The sequence below is a fragment of the Passer domesticus genome, chromosome 1, assembly GCF_036417665.1.
Source record: "Passer domesticus isolate bPasDom1 chromosome 1, bPasDom1.hap1, whole genome shotgun sequence".
NCBI lineage: Eukaryota > Metazoa > Chordata > Aves > Passeriformes > Passeridae > Passer > Passer domesticus.
This window is the reverse complement of record NC_087474.1, coordinates 159,140,088-159,156,932: the sequence shown is the minus strand read 5'-3', so window position 1 is coordinate 159,156,932 and position 16,845 is coordinate 159,140,088. Positions and strand designations below refer to the sequence as shown.

General features: G+C 44.3%; 1 protein-coding gene across 11 annotated transcripts in view; it reads left to right on the top strand.

Moving 5' to 3' along the window:
• The window catches only part of TSNARE1 (t-SNARE domain containing 1), a 448,830-nt gene that overhangs the window by 83,012 nt on the left and 348,973 nt on the right, over positions 1 to 16,845 (top strand). For 10 of the 11 annotated variants that reach the window (XM_064398977.1, XM_064398966.1, XM_064398995.1 and 7 more), the window contains one exon: positions 16,293 to 16,415. In XM_064398977.1, coding sequence (XP_064255047.1) covers positions 16,331 to 16,415 — 85 coding nt within the window. In that variant the 5' untranslated portion in view covers positions 16,293 to 16,330. The remainder of the gene's footprint in view (positions 1 to 16,292; positions 16,416 to 16,845) is intronic. The other variant, XM_064398985.1, reaches the window with a different exon arrangement.

Below are 16,845 nucleotides of genomic sequence, written 5' to 3'. Positions count from 1 at the left end.
GCATATGATCATTAGGGATCAGATTCTCATCTCTTTCATGGAAAACATTTAATCCTTGGATTAAAGCAGCACAAAGAAGGAGGCACTGCTCAATTTGAATAAATATTTCTGGTCTCGTTATGGAACCCATTAGACACAACTCCCTGCACCCTCCCAGTGCTCCCATGATCTTAATTGCCTGAATTGTTTGTGATTTTATTTGACCTTAAACTATTTCCTTTATGCTCCAGTTGCAGTGTTTTTATTTTCCTCTTAATAGTGAAATTGGTGGTTGATTTGAAAGATACAACAGATAAGCTTTTCTATCTTCTTTACATTTAAAGACAGTTTGCATTTTTGCATAGCTGATGTGTCTTTTGAGCATTATTTTTTTTCAAGTTAAATGTCACTTAATCAGGTTAAGTGATTTGCAAGGGGAATGCAAATTATGGAATGGTTTCAGTTGGGTTAAAAACTCATCCAGTTCCAACTCCCTTGTCAGAGAAAAGGACATTTTCCAGGTTGCTCAGAGCTCCATCCAACCTGGCCTTGGACCAGGCGTGGGGCATCCCCAACTTTTCTGAGCAACCTGTGCCAGGGCCTCCTCACAGGGAAGAATTTCTTCCTAATATCCAATCTAAACCTGCCTTCTTCAATTTGAAGCCAATCCCCCTTTGCCTATCACCACATGTCCATGTAAAAAATGGCTTGTGAGTGGTTTTGGAAACAGAGAGGTGTCTTTGGACTTCCCATGATTTTTCTTCTTCAGAGCTTTATGTGCTCAGGGACTCAGAAGCTACCACATCCCATCCCTCATCCCTTCTGGATCCCTCAGATCCTCCAGTGACATAGGAGGGGAGGCAAAAACATCTGGACAGGACAAAAACTCCTCCAGCTTTTGTCCAATTAATTTTTGCACAGGGCTTCTTTCATTGCCTTTGCCACTTTAATTTTTGGTGGTGACAGATCTCCTCAGTTCACCCTTTATGTTTTGGACATTTCCTGCAAAAGCTGTTCCATGCTTTTGACCTCATCCTTGGATCTTCAGTTTCATTTTCCCCATCAAAACACTTTTTGCTGTCACTGGCACCTTGCAGCTGTAATTTCCATGGATTATTTTGTGCCTGTGCAGGTTTGGATGGCTTCCCAAAGCTCTGAATGTAGCACAAGTAAATGGTGCAATAGAACATTTGAAATACAAGTTCTTTTGGTCCATGTCCCAACTCCATTACAGAGGTCTCCTTCCTTTTGTGTTCTATTTATTTTCAGAATGGTGCTTTCTTCAGGCTGAAAAAGGTTTTTGAGTCAAAAAAATATCAGTTAAAAACCTGGCTGATGGCTACAAAAGGCAGGAAGAAACAATTCTCAAATGTGGATCCTGATGTTTACGTAGAGTCAAGTTGCTGAAAACACCACCAAACAATAAAATAATGGGACCAGTGAGATTTGACAAGAATGGATAGAGGATATAAAAAGTCAAGTGTGAGTGTCTGCATTTCTACTCAATATTGCATCTCTGTGTAATGATGTTGGAATAAGAATTCCTGGGTGGTGGAAGTTCTGTAGGAATTGCTGTCACCAGCTGAGGGCAGGTACAGCAGAGCAGTTTGTCTTTCACCTTATCACCATCAAAATATTTTTATACCTTATAACCACCTTAATTCACATTCATCCCTAACAGGGATGCAATTATATGACATAATTGCAGTTCTCCTGTGCACAGAAACAAAATGAAGCACAGCACAGATGCATCTTTTGCAGGATTTCCATCAGGTGTGAACTTGGCAGCAGTTAGTTCCTTGTGCCCATTCCTGCCTTTATTCTCCAAAATGTGTTTACCTTCATAAATTCACAGATGGATTTAGATTTGATCTGCCTGGACACAGAAGGATGCTCAGCCATGAGCCCTTGGTATGTGATAGGTCTCTCTCAATTGTCTTCCTTTTTCCTTTCTCCTTTCTTTCCTCTCTTGGGTGATGGAGATCTGGTTATCTTCAAACCTGGCTCTTAGGGCTGGGTCTAACCTTGTTTAATAGTCAAGACTTCTCCCATTGTTTTCCCATTGTTCTTCAGTCAGAGGTGGTACATTTAATACCACACAATGTATTTTTCTTCTTCCTTTTTCCCTTCCTTCTTTCCCTAGTCCTGTTGCATTTTTAAGCCTGTGTGAGGTTTCAGGATGCACAACAGCCTGTGGCATGGAGTACTTGCTCAGTTGGACTTTACATGAGAGTTATCCACTTTCTTACTTTCATTCCTGTCTTCTCCTGCATTTACCTCATTACCCCACAGTTCCTGCACTGGAAAAAAAAAAAAAGAAAAAAAAAAAAAGAAAAAAAAAAAGAAAAAAAAGGAGGTTTGTTTTTTTTCCAGGCGACTCAGAAATCCATGGGGTGTTATTTTATGGGAATTTCCTGCAGTCCAACATTCTTTTCCCAGTCCGATGAGACATTACATTTTTGGTTCTTCTACTGTATTGGGAAGAAAGTGGTAGAATTGGATAAAACATTGAAAAGACTGGTGAAAATGATACATTTAAAGGTAAATTTTCAAGGATTTTTAAAAATCTGTTATATGTTTTAGCTTCCTGGGAACTGAAAACTTCTCCTACGCCCTCTCTCTACTGAAAAGCAGCTATCTCCTGTGTTTTTTGACTGGGTCTCCACTCTTCACTGGCTGTACTGACTTAAGTCTCTCCCAGTGCACACTGAAAAGTGAGGATCGGTCTCTTCTCCCAGGTAATGAGTGAAAGGAAAAGAGGAAATAACCTCAAATTGTGCTAAGGGAGGTTTAGACTGGCTATTAGGAAAAATTTCTTCGCCAAAAGGCTTGTCAAGCATTGAAACAGGTTTCCCAGAGTAGTAGTGGATTCACCATTCCTGGGGGGATTTAAAAGATGTGTAAATGGGGCACCTGAGGACATGATTTAGTGGTAGCCTTGGCAGTGTCTGGTTAGACTCAATGATCTTAAAGGTCTTTTCCAACCCAAAAAATTCTGTGATTTAGGTGCCTTAATTTGCAGCTGTTTCCCACTCTTTTGCCAGCCCAGAAGGCTGCACATCACCAGCCAGGTGTCCCAGCCCCACCCAAGCCTCACAGGACATCTGGGATGGTATTTGGCACCCACATTTTGACAAATGCACCCCACACTGTGTGTCCTGCCTTCACCACAATCTTACATACAGTTCATGATGTAAAATACAGCCTCTTTCTTAGTGGAAAAACCAGCAGTCTGCATTTTTAAGGGCAACTCTTCTCTCCTGTGCAGAGTTTGCCACTGAGCTGTTTTGCCTCGGCTCGCTCGGGGCTTGGCGTTCCTCTCACATGAGTCACGCGCTGAACCGAGCTGCTTCTCCTCCTTGATATTTGCTCTCTGCTCCCTTTGGTGCCATCATGTGCTGCAAGAGCTCCTCAGCAGGAAGGAGGAGTCCTTCAGAGCCTGGTGAACGGTGAAATTGGCTGAAATGGGGCTTTTTAGGGTCTCCAGTTCATAACTGATTGGAGGCTGTGTCAGAGCAGACCTGAACGATGCTTTTCTCAACATGAGGGCAAATGTACCCCAAAATATCTGCTTGTCTCAGTTTGAAAAGACAGGCTACTGCTAAGGAAGGCAGGAGCCTCCCTTGAAATGGAAAATTTAAACCCCCTTCCTCCAAATTATTATAATTTTGAAATTAAGGGTCTCTCAGGTAAAGATATGGGAGTAAGAAATAATAGTTATTTACTAGGAAAATTAAAAATACAAATGCAATAATACGAACAAAAAAAACCCACTGACAGAGTCAGAACAGGACCTGACACCCTGTGGTCAGGGTGGTGGCAGCAGTCCCATCCCATGGTGGCTCAGTCCTCCTGCAGTGCCAGCTGTGGTTCTGCTGGAGCAGGGATCCTGGACAAGGGTGGAGTTTAACTCTGAAGGTCCAGGGGTGGTGTAGATGGGTCTGGTCTTCCTCTGGGAATCCAGTGGAGAAGCTGCTCCTCTGGGAATCCAGTGGGAAACGGCTGCTGTGGTGTTCCAAGTGTCAGATTATATCCAGGTAGGAATGTTTGGCTCCTCCCCTGGGTGGAGCATGTCCCTAAGGGATGATGTAATTTTATCAGCCATGCAGGGACACTCAGTGGCCCTGAACAGCAGAGATCTCCTGGAGGGAGGATTGGTTGTGGAAGAGGTAAAGGAAAATGCCCAATTAACAGAAGATACCTGTCCCACCTCTAACAGATGGAAATCGAAATACCCCCCCCCAGCTGCATCTTTCAACCTAAGACACTGTCATTAGGGTGAAAGAATGATGGGAAGGGGATGAATTTATCTCTCCACAGGCTGCCTCAGGCTGGCAGCTGTCTCTGCTGTCCCACAAATGCTTTGTGAGTGCAGCTGGTCTGGAGAAGACGAGCTCCTTTGACAGCACATGTTCACACATCCAGATGTTGTGTGTTCACTGTCTTTTCTTCCTGGCCTGTAAAGCCTTCAAACGAGGTGAAATCTCCTTTCTCCTGCTATGCTAATCCTCTGCTCTCCTACCACGCTCTGCTGAAAGGAGGAGATGTGGCAGGAGGCTCAGCTCCACTCTGGAGCATCCCCAGCTAATGAGGGTTGGTTGTTAGCATGTTTTCCAGGGATTTGTTGCTGTGTTTTTCTGCTTTGTCCCTCTGGTGAATGTCTGTGGTGAAAAACATCTCTACTGCTCCTTCCTCTTCAGTCCATGTTAATATTCATCCTGTTGCCTTGTTGCCAGCAACCCCAGCAATTCCTTGCCTTCCCTGTGACTTTGCTTCTACTGTGGAACGTTCCTTTACTTTTCAAACAGTTTTTTTTAATGTCTTTTTGTTTGAGGAGAGGGAAAGTTGAAATAAGATAATGACAGTACTCACCTTCCCCCGGCTTAGGGAGATTGTGTTGTGGTTTGAAAACACAGGCAGAAAGTCTTTCTGTGAACATCAGATTGATGGAATATCAAGACATCAGATTGATGAAATATCTTAATATCAATATTAAGGACCACTTGAAATAATTAAGGGATCAAGCATGTTCTCTGAGAGTGAGAGGCTGTGGCAAAACTGAGTTGGAAAATTGACCATGGTTGTGTTTCCTCAAATGTGTGCAATGGCAGGTTCACTGTAAGTTCTTTAGTAAATTCACTTTAGTCTGGTAGGAAAATTGGCTCACAGCCACTGCTGACTCTGGGCTATGATTCATGAAAATTTCTTCACCAGTAGAGTAGTCAGGCACTGGAAATGGCTGCTTGGTGAGGTGGTGTAATCACCACCCAGGGAAGTGTTCAAAAGGCTGGTGGAGGTGGCCCTTGGGGGTTTGGTAGCTGTGAACACAGTGGTGTTGGGTTACTGGTTGGACTCAATGATTTTGGAAGTCTTTTCCATCATTATGCTGTGATCTGTTGGTTAGATTTACACTGGACATAACTGACTTGGATCTTCTCCCATGGTCTTGGTATGAAACCTGAAATGTAGATACCGAGTTGTTTTCTGTCTCTTGATGAATCACAGCCAAAGGCAGAAGTAGATTATTTATTTCCCACTGGGCACTGTGTCCTCACCAGACCATGCTGCTTCTCATTTACCCTTCTGCAAGGTTTATTTATAATGTGACTGGTAGTAAACACTGGTGGAAGTGAGAGCATTTTCTGATTATGTGTGTTGAATAACAATCTTTCTTCTTTGGGAAGTGGAAACGAGTTATGTTTGTTGATGGGGGAGCAGGATCCTGGGATTTAGGAATCTATTGCTTTATTAATTCACCCATTTTGCCCTGCATCTTCCTTCCCTAAGCAATTGCAGCTCTGTCTATCAAGATGTTCCCGAGGAACAGAATTTGTTGCCATCTTCAGATGCATTTTTCATTATTCTGTTGAAATCCAATATAAATTTATAAATGCCATTTCTAATTTTGTTAAGCTGACCTAGTGTGGTGCAGTTGGTCTCTGTCCATTCGTGCGTGTACATCTTTTATAATTAATAAGTTTACTCTAACGTCAGAGTAGCAAACTAGACACCAGTTCCCTCTTTCCTGTGTTCCTCCTCCCTGTTTTTTATTACAGCAAATAGACATTAATATTCATCTTTTGTAACCAGTGAAAAGGCGGATGAAACCTGGATTTTGAAATTTAATTTTGCTGTTCACTGAAATATGTAATACTTCTGTGTTTGCTTAGCATATGGATAGATTAAGACTGTTCTACATGCAAGGTTCACAAAAAATAGACAGCACGGCACAAAACAGCAAATAGAAGAAGGCAATACAGGTAAAAATTGAAAGAAAACCCTTGAGGTAGAAGCAACAGAGTTTTGGAGCATTTGTACTCGGGCAGTTCAGGGTTTGAAGCTGTCTAGATCATCTTCTGCAGGAGCCAGAAGAAATGTTTAACTGTTATTATTAATGTCAGTTTATAAAATAGGAAAGGTGACATCACATCTTGATCAAAATGAGCTCAGAGTGACCTGGCACTAAGTCATGAAAGCACTGCCATGATATGGCCTGGAACAGCAGAAAACATTACACACACAGCTCAGTGCCCAAAAGATCTTTGGTCTCCTGAAGACTCAGGAGGCTCCTTTTCTCTTGATCTGAATTCTTCAGTACCCGGGAAGCCTGATTGCTTCTCCAGCAGTAAAGATATTTGGGTCCTGAGGGCTGGCCTTGCCTGTGCCATCCCTCTGTCATTTGTCACCCTCAGCTGCTGCTTTGGGGAACCAAACTGTCTCAGGGTGTGCTGCCTCGTGCTCTGAGGGTGGAAGGCATCCAGCTTTCCATGGCATCTGTGATGCTTTTGATGGAAGACTTTTTCTAGCAGGTAGTTTTGCTCTCCAGAAGTTCACATACCTTCAAGGGGTGGGGGAGAGTGGGAGGGTCTATGAATCTGAAATTCCCGTGGTAAACAAAACATATCCAGCCTTTCTTCTTGGCATTTGCCTAAGGCTAGCCTGTCTCTGGTGCAGGACTTAAAGCCTGTCTTTGTTCTCTTGTGACAAGATGTGAAGACAGGTAAGTGTGGAAGGATAGTCTGTGTATTGAAGTGGCAATAGGGACTGACATGAAAGGAGAACAGCACGCTTCCAGATTGCTTTCCTTGCCTCTCTTCTTCGTGTCTGGTGTGCAGACACTGGTGCAGCGTGAAATGTGTGCAGACAAACTTGCACCCATCCCTTCCCATCTCTGCTGATTGTGGTTTCCTTCTGTTTTATGTTTGTGTCAGTCCATGAGATCTGAAGCCCTCTGACATCAACAGGAGGTCCTGGTGAAGGTATCCACAGCTCAGTGGGGTTGGAGATGCCTTCTGATGGACAGGAAAGGGTCTGTTCTACCTGATGGGAGCTGCTATAGCTGCAGATCTTGGGGATGATTGAGTGATGAAAGAAGGGGTTAGACAGGAACTGTTCCTGTTGGCTTTGCGTGGTGTTGCTGGGCTGGGGGAAAAGTGAGATTGAGCAAAGGCTGCGATCAGATGTGCTGAGAACAGCCAGAGCTCTTGGTGTCGTCGCAATCAGAGGCACAGTGAACCAGCTGTCTCTCACCAAGTCTTGTGGCTTGGTGTAAATCTCCATAAAATGTCATGGATGTCTTATCTCGCTGTGTCTGACTTCACAGCCTGTCCTGATCCTGTCTGTTCCCGGGACAAAACGCTCTGCTCCTATAGACATCTACAGTGGCAGCAGGGAAGAGAAATCAAATCCATTGGGAAGCAATCGGGTACTTTCCTCAAATAAGGACTTAGGTGAGGAAGAACACAAAAAGAGAATTTTTGTCGTTCTTTCTGAGCAAATCTCGAGAAGAGCAGGAACAGCTCATTTCTGAGATAATCTCTGCTGGTTTTACTCTGCATCTACTCCACGATGCCTCTGGGCCGTGGGCGTTTGCTTTGCTCTGTCGTGCACTTCAGTGGAGGAGGGGACACAAGAGCACAGTTCAAGGGATTGAGTCAGGCTGTTCACAGTCATCGGTGATGTCACGCCACTCAAGTACCACTGAAGTGTCTCTAGAAGCTTCTGGAAGTCTGTTTAATTTGTACAAGATTATGGATTATGATGCCCTGGGGGTTTTGTTGTTGTTTTTTGTTGTCGTATTTTTGTGTCTTGTCAACCTAGGCTAGACAGTGAGGTCCTCAGGCTGTGGGGATAGAGATGACTTCACTCTCCAAGGACCTTCCATCAGCTTAAGAATTCAGTTGGGAAGCAAAGTGTGAGGAAATATCTGTACTGCTACACTCCCAGCCCTGCTGCAGGCTGGGCATTGCTCCCAACCACCCTCCTGCCAGGCATCTCTGCATCTCCTGAGCACTGCTCTCCTCTCCTTGCCTGCCCAAAGCCACCCAGGGACATGATGTTAAGATCACAAACTACACAGAAGATCCAGAAAGGAATAAATTACCTCAAAGGCCCAGGGTGAGAAAGAAGAAAGTCATCCCCTCCAGCTACTCTGACTGACCTCTGACAGTTGTGTTACCAGGCACTCAGGGATTTGTGCAATGGCACCAACTCCAAGCTAAAACCATTGAATAAAAACCCAAGAGAACAAAACACGGCAATTCAACAGCAGAGCTTGTTCATAAGTTCAGGCTCTGGGAGAAAGAGGAGACATTTTTCCAGGTAAATTCCAGGTTTATTGAGTTCTGGCTTTAATAATTGAGAAAAAGCCCTAAGGAAAGAAGCTGAAAAGCAGCACATCTATAGCATAAGTGACAGAGTCAACCCTAAGCAGAAGGCTTTGCAAATATGCCCTTTGATCTCATGACTTCAAAAAACTTTCATATTAACCAAGTTATTCCAGGCTGAAGATGTCCCTGCTCATTGCAGGAGGGTTGTTCTAGACCTTTAAAAGATCCCTTCCAAACCAATAATTTTCCAAACCAAATTATTCCATGAGCCTCTGGTATTCTGCCAGCAGGAGAGCTCTGCATGTCTGTCCATTTTACAGGCAGGGAAGTGGAGGCAACTGTATGGAAAGCAAGGAAATACTGAGTATTCTTCCTTGTGGTTCCCATGTGAACAAATCTCCAAGTGAGAAATGAGAGGAGGTCAATCTCTTTAGTTCATCTGAGGGGAGATTAAAAGGCAAAAGAGATCAAACAGCAAAGTTCAAGAGTTGAGAAGACACAGCTCTCCTAACTGAGTGTCTGGGGATGGTCCTTCTTTAACTGGAGCCTCATAAGGGAGTCTCTTATGGAAAGAGTGACCTGGGCTGACCAGAGGCTGTAGGGGTTGAGGTGTAAAGTTGATTTAACTGAAATTATCTGCAAGCTCTTTATGAAGGTCAGGCCGGTTGATCAAAGGATTTTATCTGGTAAAAAAAAAAAAACAAAAAAAAAAAAAAAAAAAAAAAAAACTCAGAAAAAATATATCTCAGATGGGTCATCCAGAAGTGCAGGTGTGATCATCATTAATGAGTTCTGAAGCCCCCAGTGAAGGCACTTCTCCATCAGCAAGGTGGTGTTAGAGCTGGGAATGAGCACCTGGACAGGACAGAGAGGTGGGGCTGTGTGAACCCAGTGAAGATCAGCAAGGCCAAGTGCAAGTTCCTCAGCTGGGTCAGGACAATCCCAAACACAAACACAGGCTGGGCAGAGAACAGGTTGTGAGCAGCCTTGAAGAGAAGGATTTGAGGGTGTTGGTGGATGAGAAGCTCAATGTGACCCAGCAGTGGTGCTCTGGGAGCCCAGAAAGCCAAACCTGTCCTGGGCTGTATCAAAAGCAGGGTGGGCAGCAGGTGAGGGAAGGGATTCTGCCCCTCTGGTCTGCTCTGGTGAGATCCCACTTGGAGCTCTGGGGCCCTCAACATAAAAAGGGTGTGGAGCTGCCTGAGTGAGTCCAGAGGAGGCCACAAAGAGGATCAGAGAGCTGGAGCAGCTCTGGAGAGAGGCTGAGAGAGCTGGGGCTGTTCAGCCTGGAGAAGAAAAGGCTCCAGGCAGACCTTAGAGCCTCTTCCAGTGCCTAAGTGGGCTCCAGGAGAGCTGGAGAGGGACTTTGGACAAGGGCTGAAGGGATAGAACAAGGAGTAATGGCTTCAAACTGAAAGAAAGCTGTCTTAGATTTAATATTACGAGGAAATTCTGTATTCAGATGGTGGTGAGGCCCTGGCACAGGTTTTTCAGAGAATCTGTGGCTGCCCCATCCCTGGAAGTGTCCAGCCAGGCTGGATTGGGCTTGGAGCCATTCCTCTGAGTGTGGTGGGATAGGTAAACTTGCTGAGGATGCACTGCCCCCTCATTCAGGTCATCAATGAAGATGTTAAACAGGACTGGACCCAATATTGAGTGGTTTTATCACCTCCAGGTGCAAGAAGACCTTTCTCCATGGTGCCTGCTCCCAGAGGGGCTCTGTCCTTCCTCATAGGCTCTCCCAATATCTCAGTTCATCTTTCCAGCTTTGGTTTAGATACATTCCCTTGTCTTGCCCAAAAGGAATGGTAATAATGTTTCCCTCCCTGTCTTTTTATGGCAGCCCCGCAGAATTGAAGGATTAAGCCTTCCCATCAATCTTCACTTCTCTATGAAAAGCAACCCCATTTACTCAATCTTTCCTATCAGGCTGTGTTTTCTTGACCTCTTGTCACTCTCCGAGTTCCCTCCAGACTCTCTTCAGTCTCTGACAAAAATCTTTGCTGCAGCTTGTTGCTTACAGCCGAGGATCCACAGTGTGGGGTCAAGCAGAAGGTTTGCTTCCCTCGTGGAGAAGATTGTAATCCTATTTACACAGCCCGTGACGACGCCTGCCACTGTTACAGGGAATGTCACTGCAGATCCGTGTTCAGCTGGAAGCCTGTGGCATCCATCCATCCCTCTCTGCAGCACCGGCCAGCAGCTCCCCATCCCCTGTTGGTGCTCTTGTTTGATCTTTCTAAATTCAGACCCCTGCAGTTGACCTGGATCGTGCAGAGCCTTATTTTATTTGTTGAACATTACTTCTGGTTTGTTACTATTGTTCTGGAGGCTGGAGCTGTCATCTGACTCCCCTGCTGGGTGCTGTGTGTGCGTTGGATGAGGATAATTCCTGTTCCATCACCCAGCTCACTGCTCAAAGTACACATGGAGGGAGCAGAGCTTGGTGGATGCCACCCAAATTGTTCTTTGGGTATGGCAACAGTCCACTGGAAGTGTTTAATGGTGAAAGAGAGTAGGTTTAGATTAGGGATTAGAAAGAAATTCTTCACAGTGAAGGAGCTGAGGCCCTGGCACAGGTTGCCCAGAGAAGCTGTGGCTGTCCCATCCCTGGAATTGTTCAAAGCCAGGCTGGATGAGCAAGCTGGTCCAGTGAAAGGTGTCCCTTCCCATGGCAGGGGTTGGAAGCAGAGGACTTTTAGAGGCCTTCCAATAGAAACCATTATGGGATTCTATGATTTTTCTAAAAAAAAAATTGCTGTACCTCCAATCAATTCTTTGGCCATGCAAACATGAGACCATAACAGGCATCCACTCCCTGCTAACTTCTATAAAGTGTAGAAGCTTGGTTTGATATGGCTTCTTGCCAGCTGCATAGTGGCTGTCAATTCTGGTTTTCACCATCACATACTTTCGGTGGCTTTATTCCACTGTCTTTACAGGAAATTGGAAAAAAAACCTGGTGGGTTTGCAATTTTCTGACTCTTTTCTCCACCTGTTTAGTAAATAGGCACAGTAAGGGCCCTCCAGTCTGCCAAGAGGGCCATGAATGGCTCTGATGCTGTTTCAGGCATCACAGGAGGAAAATTGCAGAATCCCACAGGTAGGAAAGAACATCTGAAGGTCGTCTTGTCCAACTCCCTCCTGAGTGCAGGGTCACCTGGAGCAGGTTTCTCTGGCACATGATCAGTCAGGGTTTGAATATCCCCAAGGACAGGGACCCCACAGCCTCTCTGTGCAGCCTGTGCTGATGTTTGATGACTCTCACCGTAAAAAAAAAAACCCACAAAATAAGCAAAAAAGCCATTCCAACCTCAAAACAAACAGGTTTTTTGGTTTTTTTTTTTTTCCTTTTTTGGAGTGGAATTTCCTGTATTTCAATGCCTCTTTCCTCTTGTCCCGTCACTGAACACCATGAGTAAGAGTCAGGCTCCATCATGTTTGCTTCTTTCCATCAGATATTGAGACACCTTAATACCACCACATCCTTTTCTTCTCCAGGGAGAAGAGCCCCAGCTCCCTCAGCCTTTCCTCATCCCATCCTTTGATCATCTCTAGGGTCCCTCAGTGGATTCTCTCCCTTATGTCCATGTCTCTCCTCCTTTCCCACTTTTTTCCAGTATTGTCTGGAAAGAAATGTTCCAGCTCATGTCTTTCTCAGCCAATCTCAACTTTAAATATAAATAAATTGTCTAAAGTGCTGTTGTGGTTGAATTCCAGCTGGCAAATAAGTTCCACACAGGCACTCCCTCACCATCCCCAGCAGGTTGGTGGAAATGAAGTGGATGAGTAAAAGTGAGAAATCTCGTAGGTTGAAATGAGAACAGTTTAATGATTGAGATGTAATAGTATAATAATAATAATAATAATAATAATAATAATAATAATAATAATAATAATAATGTTATTTCTTCCATGCTGAAATCTCACCTTTCATTCCCACCACTAATGCTGCCCACCCAAGTGTCTCTAAATGGAGACTGATGGGTGTAGAGCTCTTAAATTTAATTTTGCCTGTATGGTTTTACTTGCCAACGTCTTTTCCAGTCCAAGGGATATGGATCAACTCTTTCCTTGAGATTCTACATCCTGCTATTCTAGTCATGGCATGTTTGGCTTGTACAGGATATGCAAAGCAAGAAGTACTTAATTTTATAAAATACAAATTCATGGCTCTTTTAGTCTGGCTTGGATGTGGTTATTCTTTTATTTGTATTTCAGGTGATGAGGATAAAGCTGTGATCAATGTTTTTTTCTTCTTTCTTATTCTTTCTTTTTTCTGTGTCTAGTACGTTAGGAAATGCTTGTTCCAATTTGTACAAACTGCCTTCACAGTAAATTGGACAAGTTTCCCTGAGGAGCAGTAGACAAAAGACTTGGGAAGTGCCATGGGGATGGGGAGGGAAGTGCTTTTATTGCCAATCAAATTAAAGGCATTTAGATCTGCTCTTAAATTTTCCTGTAAATATATTACTGTGGGGTAAGAATTTGGCTCCAGAGCTGTATGAATAAGGGATATTTCAATAGCTTGGTAGGATGGGGTGGGAGGTGGCTGCTGCTAAAAAGGTTGGTTAAGCTACAACAAAATATTTCATTTTCAATTCTTTCTATTTTTCCTCCCTTACAAGGAGAAAAAGCTTTAAAATTGAAACACGTCCTGAAAATGATAAATCAACATTAAACACTTGGAGTGCTCCAAAAGCCCCCCTTCTCTCCCCCTTTCACACCACTCTGTTGGAGAAAAAATAGATGCATTCACTGTTTGCCAAAACAACACTTGCCCAATTGTAATCAAGGCATTTTACAACAGGGCGTAGGCTTTCACTCCATGTTTGTTGTCTGTGGCCTTGGGGAAGTCATGGCAAGAAATGTTTCCACTTGCTTATCTCTAAAGAGAGAGGGGTCAGGAAAAATCTTTATACAGAGGCTGTTTTCAAGCTGTTTGGTTGTCCCAAATCCCTGCAGTGGTCTTAAACTGTGAGAGATAAAGAAAATAATCCTTATCTCTGCCCAAAGAGTTTCTCATAACTGTCTTCCATGTGCTCATATTTTCCCAGGTAAACTTTGGATCTCAGGTTGCATTTTGTGATGAAGGTTGTGTTGGTAGTTCTGAGCTCACCTGAGACCTGGAAGAGCTGGGGTTTGTTCCCAAGTCCATCCCAGACTTCCCAACTGAATCTTCAGCTGAATCTTGTAGGTTTTAGTGGTTGTGATCAAGAATTTCCACCAAGACACCACAGAACCACAGAATGGTTTGGGCAGGAAGGGACATGAAAGATCATCCAATTCCAGCCCCCTGCCATGGACAGGGACACCTTCCACTATCCCAGGGTGCTCCAAGCCCTATCCAACCTTGCCTTGGACACTTTCAGGGATGGGAGAGCCACAGCTTCTCTGGAAAACCTGTTCCAGCACCTCACCACCCTCTGAATGTAGAATTTCTTCCAAATATCCAATACAAACCTACTCTCTTTCAGTTCAAAGCCATTACTCTTTGTCCTATCACTCCATGCCCTACAAAAAAATTCCCTCTCCACCTCTCTTGCAGACCCTCCTGAGCCACTGGAAGTTGTTCTGAGATTTCCTGGGAGCAAGCACAATTGTAGGGTGTATTTCCATGGAGCTCATGGTTTTGCAGCTTTGCACGGCTGACACGATGGATTGTTTTGCTGTTGAGTGTCTTGGTTTACAGGTTTGCTCCTTGGCTCTTCTTGTTTGCTCCATTTTCTGTCTCCTTGAGGCACAATCCAACCCTCACCCTCTCTCTGGCTGCTCAGGCTCTCACAGCTCAGCTCCCATAAGTTTGGGCTGAAGGCTGTTTCCCTAAAATGAAGGATTTCTGCCCTGGGGGCACCTGCAGCCTCGGATGCCAATTATGTGTGCACGTGGTACACTGAGGCTGGCAGGGGAAGCTGCACTCTGGATTTTCTCCACTTTTAATGGATTTAGCTCCCAACCATTGCTCTGTCAAGGCAGTTGCACTTTCATCCTCTTTCATGTGTCTGGCCCAATTAAGGGAGGATGGTGAGTGATTTCTTTTGGTCCTGGAGTTCCGCTCTCTGGTGAATCTCAGCGCTGATTTTTTTTTTTTTTTCATGGTTTTGAAACTCAAAGAAGTAAAGGAGAATGAAGTACAACAGGTGCCTGAGGCCATCAGGCTGTTCCCAGTACAGTGCAGAACTGGGATTTTCTGGTGCTTTGCTTTGCATGGGGGACAAACCAAAGGAATAGCTGCCAGTGTCAGTATCAGTGCACCCCAAAAGAGACTTTTCCTGAGATATCTGTGAATTAGGACATGATGTGACACTTGTTCATGTGCCACAGAAAGTGGAGGCCATTGCCAGATCTCTGTCAGAGGGGAAATGGCTGGTCCAGAACTTGAGAAATTTGAATATCCAAGCCAAGAATGAAACATCACAGCTCATGTCATCCAGCCTAACACCCCAACATCTTTCTCAGTACAAGAAAGAAATGGACCAGTTGGAGCTGGACCAGTTGGAGCTGGACCAGAGGAGGCCACAAAATGATCAGAGAGATGAAGTAGCTTTGCTGTGAAGAAAGGCTGGGGTTGTTCAGCCTGGAGAGGAGAAGTCTCTAGGGATTCTTTAATGTGGCCTTTTAATATTTACTGTAAGAAAGATAAGGACAGACCTTTTAGCAGCACCTGTAGTGATGGGACAATGGTTTTCAACTAAAAAAAAGAGTAGATACAGAGTAGTTATAATGAAGAATTTTAGTTTATGGTAAGGTGAGTAAACCACTGGACCAGGATGGCCCATCACTAAAAACATTTCAGGCCAAAGAGGTTGGACTAGATGACCTTTAAGGCTCCCTGCTGCGCCAAACCGTTCTGATTCTGCCATCACACCAGAAGTATTGCTATTCTTGCAGGACTGTAACTTTTTTTTTGGTAGAAACACCAATCTGGGGTGATTTTTTCATAGCCTTACTGTAAGAAAGCAGCAGCTGGGTTTGGTCCTGTATAATCTCCCAGCTCATGCAGCACCTTTATCTCTTCTCTTGCTTTGCTGCCATCATCTCCATGCCTTGGAGCTGAGCTATTCTGATACCAAAGCCCTGGACACTGTTGAAATGCTGGAGGATGTCTGGGTGAGGAATTTCTGTGGATAAGGAGGAAGAAGTTGTCTTCCTCTGACTGCTGCATTTATTTCACTGTTCTGTTACTACCTCAGGCCTTGCAGATTTTTAATTTTTTTTTTCTTTTAACCAGCAAGGCAAAATAAATCTGGCTCCAGTATTTCTGCTGGAGGCCCAGGAGCTTATACCAGCAAACTGTCTCTTTTGAGAGCTCATCAGGGCTGCAGTGTGATGGATAAACTCCAGCCAGCTGTGTACTGGTAATGTTCCAGAAGACAGCATCACCTTTTTTTTTGATCGAGTGCTGAAGTCTTTACCTTCCAGCTCAGGATCTCACTTTGTGAACAGCGAGGAATTAAAAGTTGCCCTTTATCAGTGGAGAAAATGAGACACAGGGAGGTCAAATGACTTGCTTGCCCTCAAAATCATTTGTAGTCCAGAACACCTGGATTTTAGTGCTTTTAATTTTTTTGCAGGTGGGCATCCTGAAGTTTGGAGATTGCCATGTATATTTTATTTGTCTTCTCAATCCTCTTTTTTTCTCAGGCTATTGGGGTTTAACTGGCTTTTAACAGGGCTGTTCCTGTCTTTTTTCCTGTTTTTTAGGTTTGAAGTGTAATCCAACATCTATCACTATCCAGAAAATGTCTTATGGATCCATTGATGGGAGTGGATTTGGGAGCAGGAACCCATTTGGAGGCCCTTCCAGACAAGGCTATCAACCTCTCGGTGAAGTATTGATCCCTTGCTGTAATTTATTCCACCTGGTTCCCTGAGGACTGAAGTTTGACTTGCTCAGGTTCACTGTGGCTGCTGTGTAAATATCACACCCTCACCAGGGGTCATTCCTGATTTTCAAAGGTGAAACCCAAACTTTTGCAGTTTGAGCTGTGTGATTGAGGCCTGACCTCTCACCATGCTCAGAATTTGAGGCTGTGGCATGGGAGAGCAGCACTAATGAGGGTTTTGGGGGAATTTTGGGGAATCAGAAGGAGAAATGCAGAATATTCTCTAGAGTGGGTTGTTCTTTTTTCATCTCCCCATCACCTTTACAAGAAGTTTGTCTCAATGGTTGTTCTAAGGCTGGCAGATGGAGGGAGTAGATGAAGGATGTACAGATGCAATGGGCTGTGCCTTCCCAGAGGATAACTTTGCTGTG